The 24724-nt window shown below is 38.9% G+C and overlaps 6 protein-coding genes across 6 annotated transcripts; 1 reads left to right on the top strand and 5 right to left on the bottom strand.

Annotated features, from left to right (window-relative positions):
* Nucleotides 1-1780: 1780 nt before the first annotated feature.
* Nucleotides 1781-3729, bottom strand: LOC117614358 (cytochrome P450 CYP82D47-like). Its single transcript, XM_034343142.1, has 2 exons — nt 2679-3729; nt 1781-2520 (listed from the first exon to the last, which is right to left on the bottom strand). The coding sequence occupies exons 1-2, from the start codon at nt 3654-3656 to the stop codon at nt 1897-1899; spliced, it is 1602 nt and encodes a 533-aa protein (XP_034199033.1). The 5' UTR covers nt 3657-3729; the 3' UTR covers nt 1781-1896.
* A 798-nt stretch (nt 3730-4527) lies between these two features.
* LOC117615018 (cytochrome P450 CYP82D47-like) lies at nt 4528-6363 on the bottom strand. Its single transcript, XM_034343980.1, has 2 exons — nt 5326-6363; nt 4528-5151 (listed from the first exon to the last, which is right to left on the bottom strand). The coding sequence occupies exons 1-2, from the start codon at nt 6268-6270 to the stop codon at nt 4528-4530; spliced, it is 1569 nt and encodes a 522-aa protein (XP_034199871.1). The 5' UTR covers nt 6271-6363.
* Nucleotides 6364-7135: 772 nt separating this feature from the next.
* LOC117615155 (xanthotoxin 5-hydroxylase CYP82C4-like) lies at nt 7136-8987 on the bottom strand. The gene is made up of 2 exons (XM_034344172.1): nt 8022-8987; nt 7136-7844 (listed from the first exon to the last, which is right to left on the bottom strand). Exons 1-2 carry the CDS (start codon nt 8985-8987, stop codon nt 7221-7223), a joined length of 1590 nt encoding a protein of 529 aa, XP_034200063.1. The 3' UTR covers nt 7136-7220.
* A 949-nt stretch (nt 8988-9936) lies between these two features.
* LOC117614137 (probable transcription factor KAN4) lies at nt 9937-13029 on the bottom strand. Its single transcript, XM_034342836.1, has 6 exons — nt 12045-13029; nt 11867-11943; nt 11525-11564; nt 11186-11264; nt 10350-10449; nt 9937-10248 (listed from the first exon to the last, which is right to left on the bottom strand). Exons 1-6 carry the CDS (start codon nt 12535-12537, stop codon nt 10066-10068), a joined length of 972 nt encoding a protein of 323 aa, XP_034198727.1. The 5' UTR covers nt 12538-13029; the 3' UTR covers nt 9937-10065.
* A 5492-nt stretch (nt 13030-18521) lies between these two features.
* On the top strand, nt 18522-20855 carry LOC117632385 (transmembrane protein 147). The gene is made up of 7 exons (XM_034365845.1): nt 18522-18761; nt 18898-18967; nt 19118-19177; nt 19371-19485; nt 19620-19735; nt 19991-20115; nt 20370-20855. The coding sequence occupies exons 1-7, from the start codon at nt 18685-18687 to the stop codon at nt 20491-20493; spliced, it is 687 nt and encodes a 228-aa protein (XP_034221736.1). The 5' UTR covers nt 18522-18684; the 3' UTR covers nt 20494-20855.
* A 200-nt stretch (nt 20856-21055) lies between these two features.
* Nucleotides 21056-22700, bottom strand: LOC117614602 (B3 domain-containing protein REM5-like). The gene is made up of 4 exons (XM_034343470.1): nt 22495-22700; nt 22163-22406; nt 21655-22032; nt 21056-21535 (listed from the first exon to the last, which is right to left on the bottom strand). The coding sequence occupies exons 2-4, from the start codon at nt 22241-22243 to the stop codon at nt 21209-21211; spliced, it is 786 nt and encodes a 261-aa protein (XP_034199361.1). The 5' UTR covers nt 22244-22406; nt 22495-22700; the 3' UTR covers nt 21056-21208.
* Nucleotides 22701-24724: the final 2024 nt, after the last annotated feature.

Raw genomic sequence — 24724 nt, forward strand, 5'->3', positions numbered from 1 at the left:
TGGTGATGGTGATGGAGGGTGGTGGGGCAGCCACATGAAAAACTGTGTATCTATTTTGTTTGCTATGGCTACGAGACACAGACCATGGTGGTAAGCAGGACAAAGATGAGAGAATTAGTCAAATTATATAATGGAAGGGTGACGTATGCATTTCAGGTGGCTCAAGGTAATTCTGCAAAGTGAGCTTGAAAAACCATGCGTTTAGTTTGTCCGCTAGTATGCTGTGAAGATTATTCAAACTTCAACGCCACGTGGTAGAAAAGTCTAATTATTGAACAATCAACCGAGTTTTTTTATTGGGATAAATCTCTCTATCTACTCGGGAAAATATTTTTTGGAATAAAAAAAGGTTCTGTGGATGTTACTTTCCGCATTTGTAGGTATGCATCTCAATCTCAAAGACTAAAAGCTTAATCCACTATGACCATTCGATGAACTTAATATTAATTATATCAAATGGTTGGACCTTAATTTTCATCAGGTAATAATAAAGATACGATTTCCTTATCCCTGATTCTGAGCTTAGTCTTGTTATTGGTTTGTATCCAGAAGTCTCACATATCCATTAAGTCAATATACTTTATACAAATCCATAAAATTAAGTTTTTTTTATTTAATGTGTAAGGAATAAAAGCTGCCAAAAATTATTTTGAGAAAATAATTATTTCGATAAACCATTTTTCATACTTAATCAATATTTTTATATAAAACATTTTTTTATGTATGATATGAATGCATGAAGGGACCTAAGGTTTTTTTTTAGTTTGTGAAATTTTGATTTTTTCTTTCTAATGGTTTAATGGGGAAAAAAACTTTAAAGATATTTGCTAAATCGCTACTCTTTGTCTATCTCTTACAATTGTTCTTGCTTAAAATGTATTTGTCTATCGCTTTATCGAGAACAATTATGATTGCAACCAATAAGCAATATAATTCTTGACATATGTGATATATATATATACTATTTTTCGTATGCATTTTGAGCGAACTTTTGATTCTTTATAATTTGTAAGAGACCCCCATACACATGAAATCCTGGCTTTGCCATTGCCAAATGCACACTTTGTGTTATTTTTCTGCACGCTTTAGTATATATATAATACCTATAATATTAATATACATAATATACACTTAAAAAAAAATTTAAAAATTGAGAATCCTATGCGGTGGCACCACTTGCACATCTTAGAGCGGCCCCTGCCTCACATGAAAAACTATGTATTTGATTTGTTTGCTGCGGTTGAAAATTCAATTCTTATCCCAGCTTAACATTTGTCCATGTCATTTTGCAGATTTATATCTCCAATGGGCGGGGTTGCCTTGTTATATTGGTTTGTATCCAGAAGCCTCACAAATATGAAATGATTAATCATCTTTTGTTCCGATTTCAAACCCAAAGTAAGTTGCATGACTTGAAAAGCGAGAGAGATTCCTGGTCATATCATTGTATTTGTTATACTTGGAAGGATCCTAATGTCATTAATTTTGACTCACCTGCTTCATTTCCATTTTGCAACTTAATTTTATTGGTTCAACTTATCGGCGGCCAAAAAATGATTTTCACTGGTTAAAGGGGCGATGTCTGCTTCCCAATTACCTGCTTCATTTCCATACGCATGCATGGTAAATCGGTAATGGAGGGTGGTGGGCAGTCTCACATGAAAAACTCTGTATCTAATTTGTTTGCTACTGCTACGAGACACTGACCATGGCTCTAAAATCGACAAATTTATTTTCCCGTACGTAACTTCTAGCAGTCTATTCCTTCCCAAGAATAGCATTTGTCAAAAGTAGAGGAATTTATAAACTGGAACTGTTTAGTTTAATACATTCACAACATATATTGCATATGTGCGTTTTATTCTCACATATAGCTAAATTCTCACTCTCAACTATTTAATCATATAAATTAGGAGACAAGCGTGGTTTGACGAGGACATCAAGAGGAGTCAGTTTTATGTTCGTAAGTCCAATACTTCCAGTCATATCAACTGGTGTGTTTTCTTGAGTCGTGACATCAAACGAATGAAGAAAACTAGCCAAAGTTAAAAGTGTCATCTGAAGGCCAAAACTTATCCCAGGGCATGCTCTTCTACCACTGCCAAACGGCATCAGCTCAAATTGCTGACCCCGAACATCAACATCCTTATGGGTAGTGAGAAATCTCTCTGGCTTGAACTCCATCGGGTCGTCCCAAACCCGTGGATCAGTTTGGATCTTCCACAGGTTCACTAGCAGCCACGTGCCTTTTGGAACATGGTACCCTCCTACGGTACAGTCTTCTGTGAACTCCCTCTGGCCTGAGAGTGGTCCAGCTGGGCATAAACGCATTGCTTCTTTAACAGTGGCCTGCAGGTACACCAGATTATTTATATCTGACTCATCCAGCAGTCTTCCTTTGCCAACATACTGATCAAGTTCTTCATAAACTTTCTTCAAAACTTGGCGGTTGTTCAAAAGCAAAGAGAGTGTCCACGTCAGGGTCACCATGGTTGTGTCACTCCCTCCAGCAATCAAACTCTGCACAATCAAAATTTTGGTGATTATTAAAACAAATTTAGCCAATGACCATTTGGTTTAGCAGCATCCAGTATCGACTTTGTTGGACCAGGTGCTGAGTTGAAACATGACGGACGAAGGTCGTTGTAGAAAAAATTAAAATAAATTAACATATATACCAAACATGTTGCTTTGATGACGGTATCAGCATCGAAGCCAGCAACATCTGTTCCATCGATGGCTGAAAGCATGACATCCATGAAATCTTGATCTTTTCCTTTAGTTCTTTTCTGCTTGTGCTCCTCCAACCATTCCGCAACAATACCGTCCAATTCTTTGGCAGTTTTCTTCATGGCCTTCTGCTGTCCACCCAAATCCAACCAACTAAGCCAAGGAACAGCATCTCCCAACACAAACAATCCCACCAAATGAAAGAACTCTCTCATGGCTTTTTGCCACCGCCTTGCCTCCTTCTCCTCACTCAAATTCCCATTCATAAAGCATCTCTTTCCAGCAACCATCCTAAAAATCACATTTAGAGTCAAATCCCCAAACCACTGCTTCATCTCCACTAAACGCTCCCCCGAGCTTTCTTTTCTTTTGATCCATAAAGCGTACAGCTCTTTCAAACTCATCTCCACTTCTGATACTCGAACTTTTTTCAGTAGCTCGAGCCTGCGGTTTGAGAGTAACTCGAGGGATGTGAGCTTGCGCATTTCACGCCAGTATGGACCGTAGGGGCTAAACCCGAACATGGCAAAGTTGTAGCCCAAGTGCTTAGCTCCTAGCGTAGCCGGACGGGAGGAAACAACTATGTCGTTTGTGGTGAAGCAGTCCTTGGCCGCCTCCCAAGTACTTATCACCAGAGCAGAGTGGATACCAATGTTGATGGTGAAGGCTGGTCCATACTTGTCAACCAAGGAAGCCAAAGCTATGTGAGGAAGCTGAGATCCTCTGAATAGGCCAAGATGACCTAACAGAGGCCACCCGCCTGCAACTTTTGGTAGTTTAGGACCCTTGGCTTTGGCAGCTGAGCTTGATCTCTTTATGATAAAGTAGGAAAATAAAAGTATGGCTAGGATTCCAGCTATGGCAGTGTTTAGGCATGGGAGATACAACTCCATTGTTGCAAAGGGAAGGTTGAGGATAGCTGTCATTCATGCAGTAGTTCTTATTTATAGTCGATATCAGTGTTTTTTCTTCGTGGGACATTCAGGTCAGCGTTCTTAAGTTTGTTTTGGAAGAGGGCCAATGAGGATTATTTTCTATAAGATAATTCGTATTTTCAGAAATACATTTTACTCACTCAATATAATAATTGATGCGTAGGATAGGAAGCAAACTGTACTTTGGCAACATTCTGATCAGACAAGAAAATGGGTTATTTTAATAGAATTTGACGCCATCGCTGCAACATCCGGAAAAGTACCCCTGAGGTGATGAAATAACCTTCATGATTGAAGATTATCTTTTGCACCGTTTGAGACTTAAACTTATCTCCTTTGACCAAAAAAAAAAAAAGTATTTAAACTTATCTCCTTTGAACCAAAAAAAAAAAAATTTATTTAAACTTATCCGAGACTCTGTTTTTTTAATTTCTCTAGAAGATAACATCAACCTAATATTAAGCAGTCCTATATCCTGCCAAAATTGCTTTTGCAATAAGCAGTTTCACTTTGGCCTTTCTTCAGCTCAGCAATTAAATTATCAATCAGCTTTCCCTAGCGGTATACCAAGTTTTGTCCTCCTGTTCTCTCTTGATTAATTTTCTTCTTGTTCATCTATTACTATTTCGATCGTGCATGTATGTTAACTAAAAAGTGGAACCCATTTGTCAAAACTAGAGGAAACGCGTGAAGCTCATTGGGCATAAGTAGAAGATAGATTTAGTAAAGCCGAACTTTTTAGATTAATACATTCAGAACATGAACATAAGCATATGTACTTTTCATATCGTAGCATTTATTTTCATATATATATATATATATATATATATATATATATATATCTAAGTTATCAATTCTGAACTTATTCATAAAGATTTGGAGACAAGCGTGGTTTAACGAGGACATCAAGGGGAGAGAGTTTCATGTTTGTAAGTCCAACGCTTCCGGTCATATCAACCGGTGCATTTCCTCGGGTTGTGACATCAAACCAATGAAGAAAACTAGCCAAAGTTAAAAGCGTTGTTTGAAGGCCAAGATTTATCCCAGGGCATGCTCTTCTACCACTACCAAACGGCATGAGCTCAAATTGCTGACCCCGAACATCAACATCCTTATGGGTGGTCAGAAATCTCTCTGGCTTGAACTCCATCGGGTCGGCCCAAACCCTTGGGTCAGTTTGGATCTTCCACAGGTTCACTAACAGCCACGTGCCTTTTGGAACATGGTACCCTCCTACAGTACAGTCCTCTGTGAATTCCCTTTGGAATGAGAGTGGTCCAGGTGGGCATAAACGCATTGCTTCTTTAACAGTGGCCTGCAGGTACACCAGATTATTTAAATCTGACTCATTCAGCTGTCTTCCTTTGCCAACATGCTGGTCAAGTTCTTCATAAACTTTCTTCAAAACTTGGCGGTTGTTCAGAAGCAAAGAGAGTGTCCACGTCAGGGCCACCTTGGTTGTGTCACTCCCTCCAGAAATCATAGCCTGCATAATCAAAATTTTGGTGATTAATAAAATAAATTTATCCTATGACCATTTGGTTTAGCAACATCCGGTCTCCACTCCATTGAATGAGGCGCTGAGTTTAAATATGACGGACAAAGATCGTTGTAGTTTAAAAATAAAATAAAATAAAATAAAACATATTTATATATGTACCAAACATGTTGCTTTGATGATGGTATCAGCATCAAAGCCAGCAATATCTGCTCCATCGATGGCTGAAAGCATGACATCCATGAAATCTTGATCTTTTCCTTTAGTTCTTTTTTGCTTGTGCTCCTCCAACCATTCCGAAACAATACTATCCAGTTCTTCGGCAGTTCTCTTCATGGCCTTCTGCTGTCCACCCAAATCCAACCAACTAAGCCAAGGAACAGCATCTCCCAACACAAACAATCCCACCAAATGAAAGAACTCCCTCATGGCTTTTTGCCTCCGCCTTGCCTCCTTCTCCTCACTCAAACCCCCATTCATAAAACATCTCTTTCCAGCAACCATCCTAAAAACCACATTTAGAGTCAAACCTCCAAACCACTGCTTCATCTCCACCAAAAGCTCCCCAGACCCTTCTTTTCTCTTGCTCCATAGAGTGTACAGCTGATTTAAGCTTATCTCTACTTCAGATGCTCGAACGTTTCTCAGTAGCTCGAGCCTGCGGTTTGAGAGTAGCTCGAGGGATGTCAGTTTGCGCATTTCACGCCAGTATGGACCATAGGGGCTAAACCCGAACATGGCAAAGTTGTAGCTCAAGTACTTACACCCTAGCGTAGCGGGACGGGAGGAAACAACTTTATCGTTTGTGGTGAAGCAATCCTTGGCCGCCTCCCAAGTACTTATCACCAGAGCAGAGTGGATGCCAATGTTGACGGTGAAGATTGGTCCATATTTGTCGACCAAGGAAGCCAAAGTTATGTGAGGCAGCTGAGATCCTCCGAATAGGTAGAGATGACCTAACAGAGGCCACCCACCTCCCACTTTTGGTGGTTTGGAACCCTTGGCTTTGGCACCAGAGCATGATCTCTTTATGATAAAGTAGGAAAACAGAAGTATGGCTAAGATTCCAGCTATGGCAGTGTTTAGGCATGGGAGATACAACTCCATTGTTGCAAAAGGGAAGGTTGACTTGAGGGTAGCTATCCATTGATATCTCAAGTATTTACTTCTTGGGACATGATAATTGATGCAGGACCAATGATGGAGTTTCGACCATAAAAAATATCCTTATGATCGATAATTATTTTTTATCCGTTTGATACTAAAAATGTGTCCAATCAATGTTGTCAAACTAGCGGGTGGAGGTGGAGCACGCAAAGAAAAGAAGAAGATTATGTTGGATGCTTGTCTGCCGATTCCTTCCATCCATTCCCCCAAAGCCTTTTTCATGGGGAAAATGTTATTGATGTTGCTTTCTAGGGACGTAGACACAACTTGTCGAGGCTCGTTAAATATTTTATTTTATTTACTTTATATGCAACTTTATATTCCAATACATTTTAGTTTATTTACGACATCCAAGTTGTTTTGAAAAGGATTCATATTAGCTATGCAGAGTATATAAACTTATCTGATGCTGTGTGTGTGTGTGTGTTTTTTTTTTCTTTTTCTAGAAGATAACATCAACCTAATATTAAAGCAGTCATATATCCTTGCCTGTTTTTAATTCTTGTAAATTAAAGACTTGAACGGCATAAAAATAGCTAAATTGGCCCTTTTTTGTTGATGAGAAATTCGTAATTTTTTTTGGTTGAATAGTAGAATCTCAATCATATCTTTGTTTTTTAAGTGAGATGTTTAGATTCCGGCCGGCGCGCTGCATAGCATGATGATTGGACCCAATTATAATCCATTTCTTTTTCCTTTTGGTGAAGATTATAGTGCATTTCTTTCTTGATTGAATCTTATGGGCTGCAATGTCCGATGGATCCACATATAATCAAACTCTCACAACATAAATGGGCCTCACAATCTTAGCTTATATATACTTGTACATTTGAAGAACCTCTAAATTAATCAACAAACAGTACATTTTTATTCTTTATTCAAACGCTTCATCACAGATAGAGATTACCAGGAAGGCGTGGGGTGAGCAGAACCACTAATGGAGTCGCTTTCGGAATTGTCAAACCTGGACTCTCAGTCATGTCAATCCGTTGACCAAGCGGGGTTTCAAACTCAAATGCATGAAGCAGACGAGCAAGCGTGAGGTGAAGGACTTGCAAGGCAAACGAGACACCAGGGCACGACCTTCTGCCAGAGCCAAATGGCATCAGCTCAAACTGTTGACCTCTAACATCAACATGGCCATGGCTTGTCAAGAACCTCTCTGGTTCAAAAGCAAATGGGTTTTCCCAAACACTTGGGTCCCTTTGAATCTTCCATACGTTTACCACCAATCTGGTGCCTGCCGGGACATGGTAGCCGGCTACGGTGCAGTCTTCTAGAGCTTCTCTTGGTCCTAAGAGGGGCCCAGCTGGGTATAAACGCAGCGTTTCCTTGATGATGGCTTGAAGATATACCAAGTTTTTGATGTCTGATTCGTCAACTTGCCTTTCTGTTCCAACTTGGAGCTCTAACTCTTCTTGTGCCATCTTCATCACATGGGGATTGTTCAGGAGTAGTGAGATTGCCCATGTTAGAGTGCCTGCAGTGGTGTCACTCCCACCAAGGATAATCGCCTGCAATTCCAATATCAGGAACGGATATTAGAATGATTTCAATTTCTTCAACACTTTCCTATTGGAATCGCTTATGTTTACTAACAGATAACGAGTCAAAAATTATGTACGTTCAAATCCGTAGTAAGTTCCCGATTCATGGTAGGTAATTTGAGACTTGTCCAAAAAAAAACATACCAGGCAGGTGGACTTGATGCTGGTATCTGAACTATGCTGAAAATTTGAGAGTTGTCCTTCCTCCTGAAGAGACAACATGACATCAATGAAGTCCTCATCAGCTTCAGTCTTCCCTTTTTCACGAGAAAGTACTCTCCTTTGGCGATGCTCATCCAGCCACCCTCCGAGTATGGCATCCAAGTCTTTAGCCGTCTTCTTCATTGCCTTCTCATGCCCCTGCAAATCCAACCACCATAGAAACGGCAGCGCATCCGAAACAACAAAAATCCCAATCAGAAGAAAAAACTGGCCAATTGCCTTCTGACACCGCCTCGCCTCATCGCCATCGTCACATTTTGCTGAGGCACCAAAGTAACGTTTCCCAGCCACCATCCTGACCACAACATTAAGTGTCAATTCCTCTAGCCAACGATTGAGCTCAACAACCACAGGACGTGACGATCCATTTTGGACCCATAAATTTCGAAGCTCTTTTATCCCGGTGTCAAGTTCTGATGTCCTGACATGTTTGAGCATCTCAAGCCTTCGGTTTGAGAGAAGCTCAAGGGTTGCAATCTTCCTCATCTCACGCCAAAATGGGCTGTAAGGTGCGAAGCCAAACACGGCATAGTTGTAGCCCATGTGTTTGGCAGCCACCGTGGTGGGTCGAGAAGCAAGTGCCTTGTCATTGACCGTGAAGCACTCTTTTGCTACTTCCCAGCTGCTCACCACAAAAGCACGGCGGCTGCCTAGCCTGATGTTGAAAGCTGAACCGTACTTGTCAGCCATTGCTCCAAGCGTACGGTAGAGAAGCTGGTCTCCGCCACCTAGAAGGTGGAGGTGGCCTATAATTGGCCATGCACCAGCAGGTTCAGGGGCCTCTCTAGACTTGGAACCTACAACAGCGGCTTTTCGAACAAATGCACGAAGGAGAAAAATTAGAGAAACAAACACACTGATGACAGTTAATTGAAAAGAAAGATTCATGATTAGAGAAAGTTAATATGAATTAATGGAATATCCCAGTTGATTTATATACAAGTAGCTTACTTGGTCAGTGGGTTAGGCAGCATGAGACATGCCAAAGCCCAAGGCAAGGGGCATGCAAGTCTTGCCAACAGCCCCAAACAACTCAAAATTTTTTTTTTTTTGGTGGTTGGTGGAAGATTAACTGGACCTTTGGGGTTTGCTCACCTTAGCAATTTTTGCATGCTGAATTTTTGGTCCTCTCACAGTGTGACCCAAATTCAATTCAAAAAAATGAATATGGAAATCTAAAACTAGTAAACGAAATTCCGAACATTAAAGCTTCACAGAGAAAAAGTTACTGAGATAGATTATAGACTAGTGTTTCTTTGCCCGTGATATTTCTAAGACGTGCTGAAAGTGCAATGATGAAGAATGCGAATAATGAATACCTAAATTCAATAATTGTCTGACCTCTGATGGCGTTGGTGCTCACTCCAGAAATCATCTATATCTCTGTCTCTATGTGCCCTAACTCCAAGCAATTTCTCTGAGCAAAAGACAAGCAGTCATCATGAACAGAACCACAACTCTCACTTTGCCATTTGACTAACTCCATCTGCAACTCATTTCTGACTTTTCTTTTTCTTTTTTTGTAAGTACATGATATAAGGCCACAGTATCATTGACGTGCAAGGCCCAAGTTCAATCTGATTCCAGGCCCAGTCCGTGATTCTTTTTCTTCTTATTTTTTTATTTTTTCAATTTGATGAAAGGGTTAAAAATAAAAACAGTGTATCATAAATTAAATAGTGTTAACTGTCCATTATTTAATATTCATGCATAAAAAATTTCCATCTAAATATGGTATAATTATACCATGCATTGCCCTCCCCGTTTAATTTCTGGTTTTTTAAAAAAAAGACAAAATTCGCAGAAACATATGGAACCAACAATTACACAGGTGATCTCGATCAATGCACATTAGATATTAATTTTCTGGACGTCCGCCTAAAAATTAAGAGGAAAAGATATGTAATTAACTCGATCTAGTAATTTAGTTAACACTTGGGAAGCTTAGGTAGGTAGGTAGCTAGGGTTAAGTCATTTGAAGGTTGAGGCTATTGAGCACAGTCCATTCGGCAGTTGGCCTTCCAAGCGTGAACTCTAAGTTAAGGTACATGTCCGAAGCTGACAAGGAGCTACAGGCCAAAGTCGTCCCCCTCTCCTTCATGCCAACGCCATCATCACACACATGGCGGCCTGATTCTTCTTCTTCCACCTATATCAAATCAACGACTGTTCACAAGGACAATAATGCGCACATTTTTCTTATAGAATCGTAATATAATTTACATAATATATATATATATATATGTTTACCTTGGTGCCATTTGATTGCGGGGAATGAGAATATGTCAAGGCATTTCCAGGACTCATGTTACAGCTGCCATTTGTCTCCGATGAAGAAGGCCACGAACCTCTGTTCACAAAATTGGCAAGAGATCATCAAAAGCTTGAACAGGCTCAATAAAACATAGATAAAACTCCATCCAGTGGGAGATTTGGATTGAAACTGGTGGAGCTGTTAGAACAAATCCATTCTGATGAAATTATTTAAAAAAAATTGACAGCAAATAAACATTGTTTGCTTCTTTAAATGTAACCGGCAATAGAGATTTAGAAGCTTAAATTCTGTAGAAGCAGAAGTCAGTCGTCCAGTACGAAAACATTATTGCTCACTGCCATACATAATGGAGTCAACAAAATGCATCGATTGGGCAAGAAGATTAGACATGCCTGCCTATGATCTACCCTACCTAATAAGCTAGCTGGGGTCTTCGTTTGCTTTGTGATTTGCATCAAATATCATAACCGTCGGATTACAAAAATCCTTGAGATTTGTAATAAATCCCCTTGACTTTGGGTACGCATTGGGATCATCTCAACCTAAGTTCACAATCCAACGGATAACCTTCATACAAACCCTAGCTAATTAACTCCAATGTTCAACAAAATCAATGTGCTTTAAGACGTCAATAGTAATTTCTCTGCACCATTAACAAAGACAGACACCATGTTGGACCAAAAAAAAGGTCCATATCTCCAAAGACCTTGTCAATATTAGTGCATGTAAATATGTTTGCATTATTTAATTTTGATGCCATTTATTAAATTTAGATTATTAGGGAAGAGAGATAGGCTGCAAATGCACTCACCTATTAGCTTTGTCACAAGATAATCCTCCATTGATCCCTGGCTTCTGGTTCAAGCCCATATCGGTCCGGCCTTCATGACCTGCAACATTTATAAGAGATAGAGCCATTGCTCTGGCTTTATTAGACCCCCAGCAAATAATTCACATCACATGGACTAGAAAAGAAATTATCTCAACCACATTTTTGTTTTAGTTGGGACGACACAGTGGAACAAATGATAGAGTCTGCCTGTCCCACTTAGATCACCCGAGCTCCCAAACAAAGAGAATAATGGAAAAGATAAATGAAAACATGGGGTCCTTGGAGATGAGAGAGAGGGGGGATCGAACATCCAATTACCTCTTCCCTTATTGTCAGTGCTCTTCACTGTTCTATACATCTGCATGAGAAACACCCAAACGAAAAAAATATGAGAGAGAGGTCCACATTTGCTGCGATTACCCCCCCTCTAGATGCCTTTTTGTCATTACCCCTTTGTTCTTTATCCCCCCACTACAAATACATCATACCAATATTTGGAAAATATACAACATGTTAAAAAAAAGTACATTTGATAACTACTCTCTGAAAAGTTTAAAAAACTAGAAAGAAAACCAATATTTACTATTATTATTCATATATTTGTTTGAAAATCAAACAAATAAGAGAAGATTGAACAGCATGAGTGAGCAGTAAACCCACCTGCAAGTGACTCTTCACGTGAGCAAGGGTTAGATCCTTGACATTCATCAACTCTAAAACAGATTTTGGTGTTGCTCCTGCAGTCACAATTAATTTAATTTACATGAGAAATAGAAATTAACAAATTGCTTCATCAGTGGAAAGATGTTGTGAAAAAAGATTTTTATGTATATATTACTTTCATGGCCGCCAAGTAGCTGGACTGCATGTACGAAATGGGCATGGAGGGTTGTCGTCCACCTCATTCTCGGAGCTCTGATGCTTCTTTTCACATTACCAACCGTTCTTGCGTTTCTCTTGAACTCGCGGCCATAGATTTGAGGGTGGTGATGGAAGTGATGGTTGCTGAAGTTTCTGGGCAGCTGGACAGGGGGAAGGCTCATGTGGTCTTTCATTTCACACCCTAAACTCAACTTGGGCTCATCAGCCGAAGAAAGATTATAGCCGGTGCTCCTTTCAAGGTGGTAGAAGCCATTTTCATGGCTCAAATCACTTCCACTGCTGCCGGAGTCGGTGGTGGAGCTTCTATCTGTACTGTAAAGTGCTTTTCTTGATAATCCAATATCAGCTTGGTGATATTGATTATCTGCGGCAGATGGAGGGCTGATCTGTAAAGAGAGATCGGGCAAGGGTGAAGTACTAGTTCTCGTTATAGGGTTCATGAGGTACATGAGGAGGGTATGTCCCTTAGTAGCTCTAGATTAGTACACAAGGTGAGGTGAAATGAAGAGATTTTTATAAGCAGGGAAGGGATCAGAACAAAACAAGGAAAGGGAGAAATGTGTAAATTAATAATTTGAAGGAAAAAGATGTGAGGGGAGGTGATGAAAGGGTCTGAACTCTGATAATACGGTCATGAGTGCCTTATGATTTGCATTGGGGTTGAGGAAGTGATACAGAGAGAGAGATATATATATATATATATATATATAAATTAGAAGTAGGTAGCCGGAGATAGGCTTTTTTTTAAAGTAGTAGGATGGCTTTGATATAGATATAAAGGTGAAGAAGTAGTGATATATGGAAGATCAAAGCACAAGTCGGAGAGAGAGAGAGAGAGAGAGAGAGAGAGAGAGAGAGATTAATGGTATGGTACTGGGAAAGGAGAAAGTAAGAGAGTCTTTTTGGGATGAAGGGTTGAAGGAAAAGTTAGTGAAAAGGGGAAGTTGTGTAGAGACCTTTAACAGAGAGATTGCAGAGAGGATTGAGAGGCAGAGACCTTAATCCAGTTTCCACAGAATGAGACGGAATTGACTCTCTCTCTCTCTCTCTCTCTCTCTCGTAATGATGGATCGGAATGACTCTCTCGTATGATGGATGGATGAATGGACGGATGGATCGCGACCCATTTAAATACCCTACTGTTTTTGTTACTATAAGATATTATTCTCATTCAAGTTTAATATTTCCTTAAATTAGAATATTTCCATTTGACTTCATGAACGAGGATTGACTAGTAGCACCCTAAAATATCCCCGTTCAAAGCTCAAAGAGCTCTGCCCTTATTCGTGCACCTTCTTGCAGACGTGGGCGTCTTAAGTTTCTTTTATATGGGAACTTAACATCAAGTTTTATGTTATGCAACTAACATAATTACCAATGCATACAAACTCAAAACCTCAAAGCATATTGGTTATACCTAATAGAACTATATTGGTTCTTTGAGGCGTAGGATTAATGTTTTATGAGTTTAGATCTTAGTTCTCGGAATTTTAGGAGTTTAAAATTAGAAAATTAAAATCAAAATTATACGCTTAAATAGATGCATTTCAACTCAAAATAAATCACACATCCTTTAAACACGATGACACACGATGACACGGACGTGTATACTTTCAAAAAACTCATTTATATACCTTACTCTTTTTTTCTTTCTTCAGAATTAATACCACCACTAGCACCCGTTGCATAATTAAATTAGGATAGTTCATATTTGTGTTCCAGTCGTCCAACCCTAACTTAGTTAGGTAGTTAGTCAAACCGACTATACATTAATTGCCAGCTGATCTAGTGCTGCATCCCCTGCAATGTTGTCTCTCGTATATAGTCGCTGGTCCAAGTGGGCAATACTGGTTTGTCAATCATAATCGAGCTGTACACGTGCGAAGCCCAAGTACACAAGTATTTTACCTATAGCCATAGCATTAGCATATTAGATAATTATCAGTCTTGGTTATAAATAAGAAGATCATAAAGAGAGAGGGAATAAATATGAAGTAAAAGAATTAAGTAAGAGTATATATATAGCTAGAGAGAGAGAGGAAGTGTCAGAATGGCTGGGGTGTCCGGCGACACGAGGGTCGCAGAGCCACATGCAACTCTCTCTCTCTCTCTCTCTCTCCCCCTCCCTCCCTTACCATTCAAGTTTTTCAAACATTCTTCATCCCACGCGCTCTCATCCTTATTTTCTTCACAATACATGACGATATTTTAAACTATTCTAATGTATCGAAAATGTAATAGAATTTAAATATAAATAAATTAGTACATTATCTTAATTAACTGACGTAACTTATATCTACCCGTTTTCCATCTTTTAATCTAATAAAAACAATAATAAACAAACAGTACATGGTAAAAGAGAGCGCGGTGAATGAAGTGGAAGACGATGAAGTTCGGAAATTTGATCGGCTAGTATTTGTCCGATCCAGAGTCTTCGATCGTCCCCAATATTCCCTCTCCGTGTCCAAGTATTCCTTGGCCAAAACCCATCTGTCGAGCCCCACCCGCGCGTGCATAGAAACCCACAAAACTGAATTAAATAAAATTAAAATGAAACTCAGTATGAGAATTAGGACAAGTTAGGAGGAGGGAGAGGACCATATTCCTCGGCGTCAACATAGGTTCCTGTCACGTGACATATTGTCTAGGCAAGAGGCTCTTTCTTTGTTCTCTTGTATTGGTCTTTTTATGCTCCTCCTCACACAAATCATATTAATATTAATAAAATGAAGCTCACAAACTCAAACCCCCATGACTTTTCTCTCCTTTATAATTATATAATTATATGATTTGTTTAATAATGGGGTGATTACAGAAACAACAAAATGACTAGAAAACGTTAATCATTTGTTAATAATTATCGAAGCCATGGTCAGCGCCTGATGCGCTCTAGATTCTCCGGGAAATGCAAATTTTGCATTACTTTAAATTATATTATAAATTACCAATTAATATAATAATACTATTTCCTTCCTTCCTTCCTGATCATATATTCTCCCCCTCAAATGCTCAAATCCTCATCTTGTTGGATTTATTTGAATAATAATAATAATAATAATAATTAAGGGTACATATTGCGTTGCATTGCAGCAGGGTAAATATCCAGTCAACATGTCTCTCTATGGCCTCAATTGCTTGGGGCCATATTCTCATATAATTATTCCATGCGTTTGTCTCATCATACTCTAACTCTAACTCTAACCCATCTGATTTTATTATTTGGGTCCACGTTAAAAACAATTCACATCAGTTATATTTTCATTTTCATATGCCACCTACCTCAAAGAATATAATATATACCTTCCTTGACCAGATATATTGCATTTTGCATTAATGGGTTCCTAATTTCCAGTTGCTTCACACAAGTGACAGATAAACTATAAGCAATATTGCTTGCTAATTAATTACAGATGCGTTTAATTATTCTTGCATTTGGTTAATTCCCGGTTTAGTGCATCCCAAGTAAGAACTGACACGAGTTTAGTTTATAGTTTACTAAGATTTATGCATGTGTCTCGTAAAATATATATATATATATATATATATATATATATGTTGCGTTTGTTTTACTGCTTAGATGCTTCTTCAAAATAAATCGTTAATGTTTTTCATCTTTTCACGTCCATAGCACGTGCAGTAGACCAATACTATATGAATGACACCTAACTACCTAAACCAAATTGGAGTTTAATTTCATGCTTAGGCAACAGATCCAAACTTAATTAGGGTTATTAATGTGGCATTCTTTGACTGCAAGGCAAGAGCTAGCTAGAACCTAGAAAAATAGCTCCCCAGCCAAGTGGTTGTGGTTCTACTAGAAAGGAAAAAACAGAGAACAGCTAGCACTGATATTAATTACCAGTGATTTAATTACTGTCATTGCTAATCATCAGGATGAATCATTTCTATAATGAATGAATTAATGAAGAGAAGAATATTAGTTTGTTGATGGCGATTCGTGAGATTAGGATACAGCCATACAAGCATGTGTTGCTTTGAGATTTGAATAGCATCACCATCTTCCCCTTCGGTTCCTTCGAGTATCGATGAAACGACAAAAAACAAAGGAAGGAATCACCGAAATCAACGCCGTTTAGGGTGACGTGCCCCATGACATTACATCATACCATCATATAAAGAATAAAACGAAGATGCAAACATCAACATGACAACATGACAACATGACAACATGACAACATGCATGCATATAATATAATATGTGTGTGTGAATATGGGTGCCCTAATTAATTCCACAACACATGCATTGCTTGCTGGGCAGGGGCAGTGTGGATTGGATGGGTTTAGAATTAATTTCCCAATGCCTTTGTGTGATACAAGACATTTTTGGTTCTCAAGGTGAAGGGTATAAGATGCTCTACTTAAAAAGGAAAATCTGACGGCTGGGAATAGTAAGTAAGGATCATTCATTCATTCATCATTCATAATGAGATAATGAGTGGACAAACTAACAATAATGCATGCAGTCAAACACTGTTACACACACACATAAAAAGGTTCATGTTTTGAAAACTAGATTTGACTTCTTCTTATCATTTTGGGTCCAACACCATCATCTCCTTTTCCAGCTTCAAACAGAGGTGAAAGTGAACTCAATTTACCTAGAGAGAGAGAGAGAGAGAGAGAGAGAGAGAAACACGAAAAAAGAAGAAGAAAAGGAATGAGGTCAGAGCCTACGCAAAAACCTTGAAACTTGAGGCCTCTCTCTCATCATTTAAAATTGGCGGGAAAATACCTTCATCCTCGATGGTAGCTAAACCTTTTTAGTCAATCCATGCACACACACCATAAATAATTAGAGGTCCATTGGGATGTCTATTTAAATTAGGTCTAATATCCTATTTTGTATATTTCGTGTCCCGAAGTCTACGTATTTGAAGCATTTTCATGCTCCATCATGTCGTGTTTTAAAATAAACTCATGTATTTTGGCATGACTTAATTACGAGCTTTAAACACTTTTTCTTCATTTAAAAGTTGTAATTTACTATAAGTCTGCGAAAATTAATATTCCAAAATTAGGGTTGCAATCATTTTCTCTTCCATTTCCCAAGCTGTGAGCCTGTGAGCCTGTGATTCTGCTGCAGCTGATGATGCTCTCGTTTTAGTCCCATTTTCAATTATGAAGGGTTTGATGGCATCCCACTGAACTTTTATTTGTATATGGGAATCATAGGAAGGAAACCCATCCCAATCACTTATATCTTCAACACCACCTCTATCTTTTCTCTTTTTGAATTAAATAAACTTCTTGTTTGCTTGGGAAAGTCCCTTGATAATTCCCGTGACACTGTCTGTCTGTCTCTCTCTCTCTCTCTCTCTCTCTCTCTCTCTCTCTCTCTCTCTCTCTCTCATTTTCCCCATAGTTGTCCCCGTAGTGGACCACACCACACACAAAATTAAATTCGTGCAATTTTCCCAACAATATAAAAGGACCCTCATATATTTCCTTGTTTTGACTCTTTCCCACACTGAGTCACTGACTGATGTATGGGAAATTAGGACGCCCCATTTATTCTGGCAAATGTCAAGCTCCTCATCAATGGCATATAGGAAAAAGCCCATCAACCTTAAATGTCAACATCCACATTTCCTTTTCACAAGGGAAAGGGGATAACACTTGATCATATTCATCATGTTTGAGTTATTAATTAATTCTTAGTATTAGTAATTTAAATATTATAAATCACACACTGCATGATGCATCTGCACTGATGATGACTAGAAAAATAAAACGATATCATTCTTGATGTTTATTGGCTAACAGTGCTCTATCTACCCAGAAATGCCGTGTGAACAGTCAATGATTCCTACAATTAATGCCATAATAAATTAACATTTCATAATTAGAGACGAATAATAAAACCAAACATATGGTATATTTCACAGAGAAAACAAATACAAGCTTTCAAATAACTAGTAAGTACTTTTTTTTTCTTCTTCTTTTTTTCTTTTTTCTTCTGGAGGTAGCTTAGCTGCCATGGCATTAGACCTAGAATTTTGTTTATAATGGTGGACCATGCGTTGGTTAGGGAGAAGTGGTGAACAGTCGAGGCCTTGGCATATAAGACAGTCCTGGAATCTTTAATTTCTGGTAAAAAGATCAAACTCGATCTCAAATCAAATAGCCACTCCACTGGGAAATTTCTTGTGTTTGTCATTTTCGTCACAAAATAAAAATTGATAATTAAACTTTTATTATTGATATTTTATAATTATATATTAAATTACTATTGGTTCTGACCAAACAAAAGAAGAAAAAGTAAGTGGTTAAGAGAATTTACCTCTGTATCCGAGGTCGAATATATCGCTTGTACTAAAATATTTAAACAAAAAACACCAACCATTGATTCTTGTATTTTTGTTTGTTTGGCCCTGTGGCCCATTTATAATAGCGAACCCCATCTACATTGGTCCAGTTTGTTGTGTTATTGGTAAACGAGGCCCATAAGAAGGGGCCGGGTCAAGTTGAGGGAAGCCTGGATCCGAATAGATGGCTTGCTCTCAAGTCGTCACCCAACTCTAGCCGAGATCGCAGTGTCCCAAGTCTGAGACGGAGAAAGAGAGAAAGGAGGAGAAATGACGGTGTTTCACTTCTTCAACTGCGCGATTCTGACGTTTGGCCCTCACGCCGTTTACTACTCCGCCACCCCCCTGTATGGCCCCCTAACTCTTCTCTTTTACTTATTTCTATATCTATTTGGATCTTATGCTCTCAAAAATCATATCCAATTCAGTTCATCTCCTTTTCCAAATCAAACCCCAACTCAATTACATGATTTAATTGTGCAGATCGGAGTACGATACACTTGGGACCTCTGTCAAAGCAGCTCTTGTTTATCTGGGAACAGCTTTAGTGAAGGTTCGTTAGTGTTCATAGTCAATAACAAAGGAGCTATACGTACAAAATCACGTTCTAGTCATTTTCATCTTGTGCCAATGGGGCAAAGCTTCCAAACACTTCCAGCAATGGCTGCTAATTGTTTTTCTTTGTTAAATCTATGTTCTGCAGCTCGTTTGTCTGGCCACTTTTCTGAAGGTATCCGACAATGAAAGCTTCGATCCATATCAGGTACTTGGGTCTTTGATTTTAGTTTAAATTATATTTCCTTATAGAAATCTACACATTTCAATAAGTCCATGCTACTTGCCACGCTTGATTTGGCTTGTTTCGAATTGAAAACATTTACTTTTCTTTCTCTCGTGGATTGTTGTTTTGACTGTGAGTGTACCAACAACTTATTAATGCATATCTTTGTATTCAGGAATTTTTGAAAGCTCTTATTGGTTTTATAGACGTTGCTGGCCTTTACTTTGCTCTGACTCAGTTGACCCACAGGAACATCTCTCAAAATCATAAATTCCAAGCAGTGGGACTTGGTGAGTAAAACATGATCAAGCCCACCAAAAAGGAAAACTATCAGTTTCTCTTCCCTTGATTTCTAGTTTAATTTGAACCTTTTACCATGATAGTGTAGTGTATTTAATAGGACCCTCTTATTCTCTGTTGGCAGGATGGGCTTTTGCTGATTCCGTTCTCCATAGATTGGCACCGCTGTGGGTGGGTGCTAGAGGACTAGAATTTACCTGGGATTACATTCTTCAAGGCCTTGAAGCAAATGCCAATCTGGTATACACTCGTTTCTTTCTTTTTTGTATTGTAGTCTTCTTAGCTGCTCTGTCAGTCATAGGTTTTTGGATATAAATTGCTGAAATTTCCATTCTGAGTCTGAAAGTTCATATAATAAATTTGTGTTAATCATATCTCAGACGATGGATTTGTAAATTTGGCTAACATATTCTGCCCTTTTTTCTCTTTAATTTGGATTTTGGAGTAGATTTGCCTTTCTATGTTATTAAGTTTCAGCTCTCTCCCTTTATTCAGGTCTTGAGCATCTCCCTTGCTGCATTGGGCTCTTTGATGTGGCTGCGGAAAAACAAGCCTAAGACGCTGATTCCTATAATATACACCTGTGCAGGGATCGTGGCAACCATGCCATCTATCACAAGGTCTACTCCTTCCCTTAATTCTACCACTACTTGAAAAATTCTGTGTTTTAGTCTATTGCTATGACAGATGGATACTTGGGGTACTCATGCCTCTCTAAATTCTCTCTCCCAAAAACTTCTGATCCTATCTTTCCCTTTCATTTTCAAATTCTGACAATTAGGGCTGGTCTTGTTCATCAATTGTCAAATGTAACAACTAGAGTGCACTCTTTTTACTTTTCCCTTTCCGTCTGACTCATTTATTGTTTTTGCAGCTATCTGAGGCGAGGCCTGGGTTGGCACTTTCCAGAGGTTGTAGGGTTTCAACTCTTTACCTCTCTGGTCATGGCCTTCATCAGTTGGCAGCTCTTTGCTGCATGTCAGAGACCTTCTGCCTGAAGCAACCAATCATAAGCCGCAACACTGGACTATCAGTCAGCAGCAAAGGTCTTGTGGATCAGAATATCCTCCATTCTCCTTCGTATGGTTACCGTGTGGTTTCATCTTTTTAGATCATTGATATGTAGAGATTCTTTTTTATATCTAATTTTGATCAGCGGACCCTTACTCACATTGCAAACTGAGAGAGTATTCAGTTTCAATGGAAGTTGAGATACGTAGGTTTATCTCATATTTCAACTTTCGTGAATTTTGCAACACATCTAAACGCGAATTTTATTTGTCTAATCGTATCCTTAAGACTAGTATGACCTTGTTTTCTGTATTTGCAAGTTGAAATATATGATCCCACTGATTGCCAATTGTTGTATGGTTGACCGTTAGCAATGGCCCTGAAATTAGTTGCATGATAAATAATCTCCGTCGTGCTCAGATTTCACGAAACTCATTTGTTTTATGTTCCCCTCAAAATATCTCCGTTCGACAGTTTGGAATAATATTATGAACTAATCACAAATACAACCAAACTTGATAGAACAGCTAGATGAGTGGACAACAAAGATTCAGCAAGCATATTCGTTTTATCTGGTACTCTCATCACAGTGAGATTTCTCTGCAAAACGCTTCTCTTCGGAAAGAGAAGAACAATTCCGACTGCAACACTTAAAACTCAAAATAACTGGCCATAGGTGAAAACTTGCAGTTAACTAACTGGCTATGGGTTTTGACTGGACTTCCGGGGCAGAACGCCTGAAAGAACCACCACAGAAGAGCTACTGCCTTCGCCTCTGCCTCTGAAAATATGAAGTAGTGTCACACCTTGCTTCACAAACTCAAAAATGATGGTGTCCCCATGTGAAATCTGGTTTGTCTCTCGACATGTCGTCCATCCTCTTTTCATCATCAAACGACCATCACTGGTGACATCAAGTTGAACAAGCCACGATCTCCCGGTTCGATCTTGAAGCATTATAGTGTCTTTGATCAAAATGCCTTCAGAGCTCATAAGTCCTTCAGTTACGGCTATAGACTTTGGAATCAACTGAAAACAAAAACATGTACTGATTAGACTTTGGAATCAACTGAAAACAAAAACATGTACTGATCAGATGCTTAATCAGAAAAGGTCTACATTTGTTTTTGGGTGACCAAAAGACTCACTAAACTATATAGATTATGGGGCTTAAAAGTTTTTGTAAAACACGCATTCTCCGATCTGAACAAGATGGGCCCCCCAGTTGATGTTTCTGCCAAATGATCACTTGCATGCCTCTTGGCTGCTGCTTTTACATCCTTCTCGCAACAAGTTTTGTCATAGATGGTGACATCAAACTCTGAGCCACCATCATAATCGAAGATCAGGAAGTCCTCAGATTCTATAAAATGATCCTTCACAAAACCAGGCCAACCCTTATGGAAGAACAAGCCATCCCGTCTCTGTTCCAGTTCCACGGCCCAACATTTTCCAGTAGGGCCTCTCATAGTACATTTTCCAAGTCTTCGTCCATTGAAGTTCTTGATAAATGCAGGTGGTATACGCTGCAAAAGTTTATAGCTTTTAGAAAAAGCCAATAAGAAAGAAAGAAAAAAAAGCTTGTACATTTTCAGGCTATGAAATTAACACAAGGGCGTTCACAAAAGGAAACCAGAAAAGAGGGGAAGATGTTACCAGATGCTGAGAGAAGTCATCACCAATAAGGAACACTCTAAAAGATGGCCTTTCTAGTGGACACTTTAGCTTCTTATCCATTTGAAATCTGAAATGTATTATGAGTAATCTCTCATAGATCGGTGCCCGCCAGACCCGCCCGAGTTCAACAAGTGACTGTTCAGCTCCAGGAGACGATGTTGAAGGACCCAAATTCCCCTTCAAATGGCTCACAACCTCTAAAAGCTAAAAAAGGTCTCACTTCCTGCAATAATCAACATGATTTGGATAATCTCAAAAACATTAAAGTTTCAAACTTGCAATCGCACTAAGGGCAGTGACTCTTTAATTACCTGATGGCATTGATCGGCGGCTCGTTCTCTGTGGTTGAGAGGCTGAGGTTTCTTCTCCTTCCGCTTTCGCTTTCTGGAATTTAAAGAAACCATAGCCTCTTGACCAGCGTGTTCGATGTCAAGACATGACAATTGAGTTGATACGACATTACAATTGATCTGACCGATAGAACAAGACAGAAAATTCATCAGTTTTTTGCCATTATCATTTGGGCATCTCTTGGCTCTCCCGTAACACTTGAATGCAAATACTAGATGCGACAAATGTACTTGTAAATGACAACACAAACATAAAAGAGAGTTTAGTTTAGTTAATGCAAACAATCTTCTCTCTAATCTTTTCTTTTGGAGAACATAAACCCCAACAAACAACTACAAATTAGCAAGAGAAATTTGACGAGAACGAGAGACCCCTAAGAGGTCATCTACCAAAGCATCATTAGCCCACATAGGAGCATTATCAAAATAACAAATGCCTAAGTCCAGGTTGTAGCTCCACCTTGCAAGGCAGTCAGCAAGGCAATTTTTCCCCCTCTATATATGATGTAACTAATAGTTCTCAAATTGCCTTAGAGAAGTGCAGCAAACTAGCAAGTGGGTGAAATCGAGAGACATCAGTTTGTTGGATAAGTTGTACACCAAGAGCTGAGTCCATTTCAATGATGAGCCTATTGATACCTTTATTCAAAGCCATTTTAAGTTTAGCTTCAATTATTTGGCCCTTTCCCAAGTTCACCGCAAACCCCTTAATCATTAATCCATTCTCCAGCACAACCACGAAGAATACCACCAGCACCAATATTCCCATAGGCAAGTTTGCAAGAACCATCCACATTCGGTTTAACCACCCCAATACCAGAAAACTCCCAAGCCAAGAAAATATGCATTTTCTCCCCAGCTATATTACCACCACATGGAACCTTACTCCAATCAGAGATAGTATGCTTTCATTTTTTTAGATCATTGATACATAAAGATTATTTTTTAAGGGTTTTATCACAAATAGTCCTTGAGGTTTGCCAAATTATCACATTTGGTCCGTCATGTTTTTTCTGACATTACTTATGTTACGAGTCCAATTTTCCTGTTACCAAATCCCATGTGCCTTCCTATTTCCTCCTTATATTTTTGACACGTGTTCCATAACTTAACACTGTTTATTTCAACATAATAAAATTTATTTATAAAAAAAAAAAAAGAAACCCATTTCCTCGCCTCATCTATTTCGTTCAGCGAAAAGGGAGCCTTGTCTTTGTTCTTTCTCCTCCAAACCCCAAGTTCATCAGATCTGCCATGGGTTTGTTTATGCCTCCATAGGATGATGGGACACACAATTTATATCTAATCTCCACCACCCGGCCCATTCATCAGACCCGCCACCTCACCGTGTCCATTTTCTTCAAGAAACCCTCAAACCCACACAGAGAAAGTGCTTCCATATTAAAGATTTGGCCCAAGGAAACATCACTCGAGCACTGCAAAGACCAAAATTTGATCAATCAGAAAAACCAGCAAGGGAAAGCTTGGAAATTTCATTTGGGGTTTAGCAATATTAAAGACCACACCAAAATCGACATGCAAACTAGCACTTGTTGGGTTATTGTTTGCCGCTCATGGTGAATATCTTGAATGGATGCAATATTGGCCAAGCTTGAGAGAGAATTTTGGCTTTGAATAATTGAGTTTTTTTAATCAATATAAAAACTTTTTCTTTAGATTTGGCCACAACTCTTAAGAATTAAATGGAAATTAGATAAGAAAAGTACTAAAGCAAGGAACGACAATGAAATGCACAAAAGAAAAGGAGAATGGTTGTGGTACTGGCGATAGACGACATGATTTGGGCTGACATGGAGGTGGCGGTGGTGAATGAGAGATGAGGAGGAGCTTGTGTGTTTTTCAATATTATTGTGTTGAAATATTGTTGACAGTGTTAAATTTATGTTTAGTCATTTGACAAGTGTCAAAAGATATATAGAGGAAACATGGAGGCACTGAGGATTTGGTAACAGGAAAATTGGACTCTAGGTGGCGGTGGTGAATGAAAGAGATAGGAGGAGCTTGTGTGTTTTTCAATATTATTGTGTTGAAATATTGTTAACAGTGTTAAATTTACGTTTAGTCGTATGACACGTGTCAAAAGATTTATGGAGGAAAAATGGGAGCACAGAGGATTTGGTAACAGGAAAATTGGACTCTTATGTTACACACTCACACATCAATTTGGTCC

Source organism: Prunus dulcis, chromosome 1 (genome assembly GCF_902201215.1).
Source record: "Prunus dulcis chromosome 1, ALMONDv2, whole genome shotgun sequence".
NCBI lineage: Eukaryota > Viridiplantae > Streptophyta > Magnoliopsida > Rosales > Rosaceae > Prunus > Prunus dulcis.